Source organism: Eleutherodactylus coqui, chromosome 4, assembly GCF_035609145.1.
Source record: "Eleutherodactylus coqui strain aEleCoq1 chromosome 4, aEleCoq1.hap1, whole genome shotgun sequence".
NCBI classification, from domain to species: Eukaryota; Metazoa; Chordata; class Amphibia; order Anura; family Eleutherodactylidae; genus Eleutherodactylus; species Eleutherodactylus coqui.
This window is the reverse complement of record NC_089840.1, coordinates 56,581,241-56,590,035: the sequence shown is the minus strand read 5'-3', so window position 1 is coordinate 56,590,035 and position 8,795 is coordinate 56,581,241. Positions and strand designations below refer to the sequence as shown.

At 44.7% G+C, this 8,795-nt stretch overlaps 1 protein-coding gene across 1 annotated transcript; it reads left to right on the top strand.

The window, feature by feature from the left end:
• Positions 1-1,039: 1,039 nt before the first annotated feature.
• Positions 1,040-6,364, top strand: LOC136625372 (polyubiquitin-like). Its single transcript, XM_066599507.1, has 2 exons — positions 1,040-1,146; positions 5,758-6,364. The coding sequence occupies exon 2, from the start codon at positions 5,764-5,766 to the stop codon at positions 6,211-6,213; it is 450 nt and encodes a 149-aa protein (XP_066455604.1). The 5' UTR covers positions 1,040-1,146; positions 5,758-5,763; the 3' UTR covers positions 6,214-6,364.
• The last annotated feature ends 2,431 nt before the right edge of the window (positions 6,365-8,795 follow it).

Sequence of the window (8,795 nt, the reverse complement as noted above, 5' to 3'; positions counted from 1 at the left end):
TATAAAACATAAATATAAATATAGTAAGAGCGTGTGGTCTGAGAATCATAAAAAACAGTTCAGATTAAATTCATAATACCATCCAGTGATGTGGTAATTGATGGGAGCTTTTGGATGGTGTGTAAAACATAAACATTGTAAAATTACATGATTTAAGCATCACATAAAACATCCATGAAGTCTAAGATTCCTAATACCATACGGTGATTATAATGTAAAATGAATAAAAAAGTACAAATAAAGTCTAAAATGTGTAATATTATACGATGATGGGTATAAATATACAGCCCATTAAAGGTTCCTATAAGTGCCGAGTGACGAGGTGCAAATGTTATGTGGCTATCGTTAATGGTAGAAAAGAAGTCCAACTACCCCAAACCGGAAAAAAGCACATGATAAAGTCCTTAATGACATGCAGCACAAGTTACGTCATTTACTTACTTGAATGGCCTTGTGGTTTAAAATATATAGGCCGCACAATGAATGCTCTAAGAATACGTTTAAATAAACAGAGAAACAATATCATCAAAGGCTTTGAAAAACACAGCGTCTCACGGCACTTCAAATTGATGCATAATAGGGACCCAACGGGGCTCAAAATAACACCCATAGAAACTATCAAACCAGGTCTCTTGTCTTTATTAAAAAGAGGAGAGATGTATTGGATTTTTAACATGCAAACATTAATCCCTCCAGGGCTCAACGAGGTACTGGAAAAGAATTTTTAAAGAATTTCTTTCTTTTATTCCTGACAGCTAAGCTGATATATGGGCAGCGATAATTGCTGGGGATAATGGTATACAATTAACAGAGTGTTTCATAATTCATTTATTTATTCTTTATATATCTTTACATCATTACTGCATGCCATTATGAATTCTAGATCTTCCTGTTTATTCACAATTTTATATTTATATTTATCATAATCATCATACGGTTCTATGAATTTTTGATCTTGACAAGATTAATTCTTCATTAAGCAATTTCTTACTTGATCACCTTAGGCAAGCAAAACTGGTTTGTTTTCTCCTCAGTAATATATATCTTCAGTACTTGCTTGCAGTCAATCAGTCCATCAGCTGTACTCTCAGCAGCTTACACTTCAGGCTGTTACACTTTGGCTGTCATTGCTGGAAGAGAAAGAAGGTATGTTATACTTAGACCTCATGGGTATGCACGGATTCAGCTGCTAAATCCCGCAGCGGAATCCGCTCGGGTCTGCAGACATGGGCATTAAAAGACAGGTTCTTACCTCTTCGGATCCAGTGCGAGTCTACTCCGTCGCACCGGATCTCCTTTCTTCAGCACAGCGGATGCATCCGGGCGTGCCGGCTGACGCACCTGGTGCATGCTCAGTGCCTTTATTTTTTCTTTTATGTCCTGCTTTCCCGCAGATCTGCGGCACATCTGCTGTGACAGCTGCAGGTGTGTCGTGGCAGGGACGGCCTCTAATGGAAGGCATCCCTGCGGGATCTGCAGGTAAAAAGAGGATACTGCGATTTTATTTCTGCACGTAGAGGGCACAAATAAAATCCGCTGCTGTGCATAGAGAGGAATCTCCACACACATCAATGGGCACATTGAGCAGCGGATCACATGCGTCTGTTGACAAGTGCGGAATCCGCTGCTCAATTTTCCCTGTGTGCATGAGGCCTTACTGTTACTTATTACACTAATGTGTTATTGTACAATGTGAGATGTGTTGGACATCGTGTCTGTAGAGCAGCGAGTTTGTAACTTCAGTTCCCCACATTGTTGTTTTGTTTTGCAATAAATGCAATACATTGATGTTCTACAGGAAGAAATGTCTTTTGCCTTTAAGCAGAACCACAATGTATTATTAATGTAAAAAAAGGATCTTAAAAAAAATACACAGAATCTATTGTTGCAACAGGCCAGACCTAGGAGGGGTTAAGCAGTGACGGAAACTAAGATGGTAGTCACGGTGGCTCTGCTCCTCCTGGCAAGGTGGTAACCGTGGTTTGGATGGCATACTACATAGTGGCAAATTTTGGCAGTTCTCACTGTGTGCTGCCTGCAGGGTCGGGCAAGGTAAGATGTGACACTCCAGTTGGGCACTACCCGCGGGGGTGGGTATAGAAAGAAGTTGTTTTGTCCTGAGACCAGTCTGTGTACAGGTAGGGACGCATTCTGAACAAAATAATAAGTACAAAAAAGTGGAAAATTAAACAAAAATGGGGGATTAGCCTCTGTCCTGCCTGAAGTGCTTAGTGTGGTCCCTCAGTGCAGATGTTGAAGATGGAATTGATGGTGGGAAGTGACTCCAGGAGTCTGGTGGCACAGTAAACCAAAACTGTTTTATTCTTCAAGAGCAGATTAGAGACAAACTTGTTGCATACAGTCCACACTGACAAACCATAGTAGAAACAGGTACAGGCGTTAATTATTTCTTTAGATCCTCAGGGATGTCATACAGGGAAATACATTTATCCTATGTTCCTTGCATTTTTGCTCTGTTTCCGGGCTGAGCCTGACTCTGACCGACTTGCTTTCCTTTCAGCTTGGTGTTGTTACGTGTGCTGCTGAGACATGTTGTACTATGGTGATTCCAGCAGCACAGCACTCTCAGGGTTAATTATTGAGCTGGCTGGGTGTGGTACTTTCTGCTAGCCAATCCCCTGGATCTGTGCTCACATATAAACCCAGATCCTGGTCAGTCTGTATGGCCACTAAGGTGAGCAGTCATGAATGCTTGTCTGGTGAGGTTTGCAGTGTGATCTGGTTTATGTCCGTTTGTACGTTTAAATTCTGTCAGTTTTGTGTTAGTGTGCTGTGTGTCCTGCAATCTGTGTTGTTTCCTGTTGCAGCTTGCGGTGTGAACAGTGTCCGGTTTTGCTGGACTCCTGGTTAGTGTAGGGACTAGCAATATAACCAGGAGCCGTGAAGTGGCCTGCTAGCTTACAACTTCTTGTACAAAATGTCAACCAATACCTGGTATTTATATTCAGCTTCCAATCTGTTACTAGTGGTTGCATGTTGTATGCAGTGTATTCTGGGTCTGTCATGTGGCATGTGAATGTATCCTGTTCTGGTGCGTGGCTCCTAGGATCAGCTAGGGCCCAGATCCGAAGACCGCTGGGCTGCCCTTTTTGGGGTAATGTCCCCGCTCAGGTAGGGCCTCTCTCATTCCTCCTTGTAGCACAGGGTCTGTTGCCTGAAACTGGTGTGAGTCCCGTGTGACCCAGGTGATACCCGTGTGCGTCCCTTTTGGTCACGATCGTGTGGGTTCCGTGCTTTGCCTGCCCACACGATCGTAACATAATGCACCCCCTATTGTAAGTGCGGGGGCATTATTTTATATGTTGATTCTGAGTATGTTATGCAACTGTATGTTGTGCTACATGTTTGTTAGTATGCATATGTTATATTAGTTATGTTGTGCAACATCTATGTGGTATGCATTATGTTGTATGTTATATGTTCATATGCGAACAGGGACTGGTCCAGTGTCTGTGCAGGTGGCCAGACATCAGGTGTGGATAGTCATGTTCTGAGGATGTTGTGTGTGTGTGTGTGTGTGTGTGTGTGTGTGTGTGTGAACAGTGACTAGTCCAGTGTCTGGGCAGGTGGCCAGACATCAGGTGTGGATAGTTATGTTCTGAGGATGTTGGTATTCATATGTATGGTAGACACTCTGTGTTGTAGTGTCTATTGCATGCAGTTGTTGGAGCAAGTTTCCCCGTACTTCCCCACAGATGGTTTGGACACCTGCTGTTCCTTCCCTTCCTGGCGTTCTGGGGTGATGCACTCAGTAGGTGTGGTACTGTGACCGCGCAAGTGTAGCCACTCGCAGGTTTCTCCTTTCCCTTGGCAGGTGCGGCCTCCGAACATCTGATTTTTGTGTGCGTGGTGCGAGCTGGTGACGCCGGCCACAATTTTCCTTATAGCCAGATAGGTGTTCTGGTGGTCCTTTCCCTTGTACGGTGGGTATGGTGGCTCCATATAACTTTGGTGGCATGCATGTTTTGTCTGAGTTCCATCTCAGTCTGTATTCCTGTTCCGGTGTCCGTTTTGTGGTGAGGTGTGCCCTGCGGACGTAATTTGTTGTAGACCCCTGTGTGGGAGGAACCAGGGCGTACTTCCTCTGCTGACAGGCTGGCGTCCGCATCAGGTCCGTAGTGATAAGTGCTGTTCACGCTATGTCAGTAGGGATGGTAGCCTTCTTTCCCTCTGGATTGTGCATATTCTATGCAGGCTACTGTTCGGTGGCCTTTTGGTATAAGGCGCAGTGGTCCTGCTTAGTTATTCCCTTACTCTCTCCCATTTTGTCATCTTTGCCTTGGTGTCAGGTCCTTTTTAGATAAATCCTGTACACGTGCGCGGTTTGGAGGAGTTGCATTATTTTTTTTTGGTTATACTTAAAGGGGAGGTACTGTTATGTGTGCTGCTGAGACATGTTGTACTATGGTGATTCCAGCAGCACAGCACTCTCAGGGTTAATTATTGAGCTTGCTGGGTGTGGTACTTTCTGCTAGCCAATCCCCTGGATCTGTGCTCACATATAAACCCAGATCCTGGTCAGTCTGTATGGCCACTAAGGTGAGCAGTCATGAATGCTTGTCTGGTGAGGTTTGCATTGTGATCTGGTTCATGTCCGTTTGTACGTTTAAATTCTGTCAGTTTTGTGTTAGCTTGCTGTGTGTCCTGCAATCTGTGTTGTGTCCTGTTGCAGCGTGCGGTGTGAACGGTGTCCGGTTCTGCTGGACTCCTGGTTAGTGTAGGGACTAGCAGTATAACCAGGAGCTGTGAAGTGGCCTGCTAGCTTACAACTTCTTGTACAAAATGTCAACCAATACCTGGTATTTATATTCAGCTTCCAATCTGTTACTAGTGGTTGCATGTTGTATGCAGTGTATTCTGGGTCTGTCATGTGAATGCATCCTGTTCTGGTGCGTGGCTCCTAGGATCAGCTAGGGCCCAGATCCGAAGACCGCTGGGCTGCCCTTATTGGGGCAATGTCCCGCCTTAGGTACGGCCTCTCTCATTCCTCCTTGTAGCACAGGGTCAGTAGCCTGAAACTGGTGTGAGTCTCGTGTGACCTTGGTGATACCCGTGTGCGTCCTCTTTGGTCACGATCGTGTGGGTTCCGTGCTTTGCCTGCCCACACGATCGTAACAGGTGTCTAGGAATGGCTGACTTAGATCTCTTTCTACTCTCCTCTTCCCTCTCCTCCGTTACTAAAACATTCTAAGTCTTGAGTACTCACACTTTAGATATTCAATTTCCACTGCACTGAATTTCTCCTTGTTCCTTCCCAGTCTCTACCTCAGGTTTGCCTGGACTGGACTCTTGGTAGACTATGAAAAAACACTTTAACTCTGCCCACTCCTCTCTTTTATACTCTCAAACTGGTTTAACATGTAATGCAGATCTAGGCTGCCAATCACAGACTCTCTACTCTTTGCTAAGCCTGGCTAAACACTCCCCTGACTGTTCCTAGGTGACCTGTAAACCTCAGGGGCTGGAGAATATTGCCAGAACATATATTACAGTGGAGAAATATGAACACATAACATCATAACTTCACACACTTATTATACATCACATTAGGACCTGTTTGGAAGGCTATAGTTGGCACAGAAAGTGCTGGAGTGCCCAACTCCGGAGTACTACAGTTCATCAGTTCACAACTTTATACTCTACAACACATTTTACTTCTGCCTTTTTTTTTTAAGTCTGAATATCAATCTTAAATTTGTACTCATCTAATCAATCAGAATTTATCTTTCTTTCCAGCTAACTATGAAGATCTTTGTGAAAACTCTTACTGGAAAGAACATCACCCTTGAGGTGGAGCCCAGTGATACTATTGCAAGTGTGAAAGACAAGATACAAGTCATAGAGGGTATCCCTCCCAATCAGCAGAGAATGATGTTTGCTGATAGGGAGCTTGACATTGCAAAAACCCTACATGATTACAACATCTTAGGGGGATCAACACTTCGCATTTCTATTCCTCTGAGATTTTATGTATTAGTCAACATGGAAATCCCAAAGAAAAAGACCATGACCCTTGAGGTTTTGACTAGTGACACTATCAAGGATGTAAAAGCCAAGATCCAAGACAAAGAGGGCATCCCAGTAGATCAGCAGAGATTGAAGTTTAATGATCTGGAGCTTGACAATGAACATACACTAAATCACTACAACATCCAGGATAAAGCAACACTGTACCTTACTAAGCATGAATAATGTCAATATACATATGGATGTCGGAATCAATGGTTTGCATTTGTAACATTCACTCTCACTATATTGGGTTAAGCGCTCCTATGGGTTTTCTGAAGCTACCAGACCATATGTTATCTTAAGCGTTTGAATAAAAGTCTTATTTTAAAAAATCCTTAATTTATATCTCATTCCTTACAATGAATCATTTTAACGTGTTATATAGAGTAAAGTCTTGCACTATCTAGAAGATATATTTCTGATTACAATGAAATCTCTCCTTTTTGGGTAAAGTGATTCTAATTTTGAGGTTCACGTTTCCAGGAGTCGTTAAATGGACCTTCATGAACTTCTCACTATCTCTACATTTTAAAAGGCTTCTATATATAGCGGTAAAATACTTTATTGATTTTTTAATGACTATTCACCACCAAAGCACATGGAAAACTTGTGTTTTCCTAATGAAATTAGGCCGCCTGCACACGGGCGGAAATCCCGCGGGAAATACCGGTATTACCGGTAATACGCGGTATTTCCCGCGGGATTTCCGCCACTGAAAGTTTGCATAGGAGTGCATTACAATACGCACTCCTATGCAGACGGCCGCGCGAAATCTCGCGCGGCAAACAAACCGCGGCATGTCCTATTTTTGTGCGGGGCACGCACTCACCCGGCCGCCGGCTCCGGTCTGCGCATGCGCCGGCTGCGCCGCAGCCAGCACATGAAAGAGCCGGGGCCGCCAGGCGCGGGTGAGTACACGCTCGTCCCTGCAGGCTCTCGGGTCAGGTCCCGCGGCGAGAATTCTCGCTGCCGGATCCGACCCGCTCGTCTGCAGGCGGCCTTAATAATATATAGAGTAATTCAAATGATCTTCCCAACCTGAAACCCCCACAACTCCCATTTAATGACATTCAGATACATAGATTTGTTATCAATGGAAACAAAAAGGTAAAATTTTTTGTTTAACGAAACTGTTTAACAGTAAGACTGTCCTTGCTACCTATAGCAACCAATCACAGCGCAGATTTCATTTCTCAAAGTGCCGAGGTTAATTTAAAGCTGCTCTGTGATTGGTTGCTATGGGTAACAAGAAGGGTCTTACTGTTAAACAGTTGTGTGTCCTTGATTTTCATGTCTGCATTCAAGCGGCCGAGAACATTTTTTGCGTTGAGAGATGCACAAATCTTGAATGAATATGAACCCAATTCTTTTGAATGCAGTCATATACATAAGTGATTTTTTTTTTCCCCCGCATTGCATCAAGTTGCAAGAAAAAATTGAAGCATGTCCTATCTTTGGGCGCTCCCTCAGAACGCCTCACCCATTGTCTTCAATGGGGATGGAAAACACATCGCACAGCGTGTATGAGGTGAAGATTCACTTCTAAAAAAAGCTATGAAAAACACTTGCCGATCCGCTGACGCAGCTGAAAGCTGCCCTGGAGGATTGCAACTTTACTGAAGGGATGGGAGGCGTTTTTGACAGGATAATGCCTTGCATCCCCCAAGTAACAAGCACGCTGGAGAGAGTGATATCAGCCGGGCTTTACAGTCCAATATCACGTTTGCTCGCGTGAAACTAACCTCAGTCTATTAGTGTGCAACAGCATTTTTTTATTGAAGTTTGGGGAAGATCTACCCAGTGGACGTTCAATTTGTAAGCGGTACTCCAATTTTAAGGAAAAAGGTTGCATCTATAACTAAAAATCATGTGTCTGTCCACCAGTAAGCGTGGAAACAGTAGAGCGTGTCCGCCTACGTTTCACACAAAGTCCTCAGGCCTCATGTCCACGGGGAAAATCAGATCCGCTGCAGATTCTACATGGAGAATCTGCAGCGGGTCCCTCCTGCCCCGCGGACATGAGCGTCGAAAATAGCAATTTAAAAGAATTTACCTATCCGGCGCGGGCGACGAAGCTCTGCTCTTCCTCACGGCCGGATCTTCATTTTCGGCCGGCGGATGAATTCCTGACGCCGGCGGCACGTCGCCGGCACGTCGTCGACGTGCCGCGCGCATGCGCCGGGCACATCCGCCGAGCCGAAGCAAGGAAGATGCGGCCGTGAGGAAGAGAAGAGCTTCGCGGTCCGCTGCGGGTGAGTAAATGCTTTAAATTCCTATTTTAGGTCTCCTATTTTTGAGCCGTCCCCGCGGGAGACCCGCATGAAAATGGAGCATGGTCCAGATTTTTTCATGCTCCATTTTTTTTAAAATCACTTTTATTGACGATCCGCGGGTATTTATGTACCTGCGAGTGGTCAATGCATCCCTATGGGGTGCGGATCCGCATGCAGGAAATCCGCTGCGGATCCTAAATCCTATTTTCCCCGTGGACATGAGCCCTCAGAGAACCACCGTCAGAGCAAGCAGAGAATTGGACGACCTGCAGCTGATTGTGGAAGATTCTGCATAAATGTTTCCGCTGCTATCCCTACTGATTGCAATTGTTACCAGCCTTGAAACTGGACAGCAAAGTGAGGTGACATTCTTTCTGTGAGAGCATGCAAACTCTGATGGAATCTTCAGTATCCAGTGATGCAGCCACCTTCCATCTTTCGGGCACAGTTAACAAATGTAATGTCATAATCTGGGGGAGGGAAAACCCACTT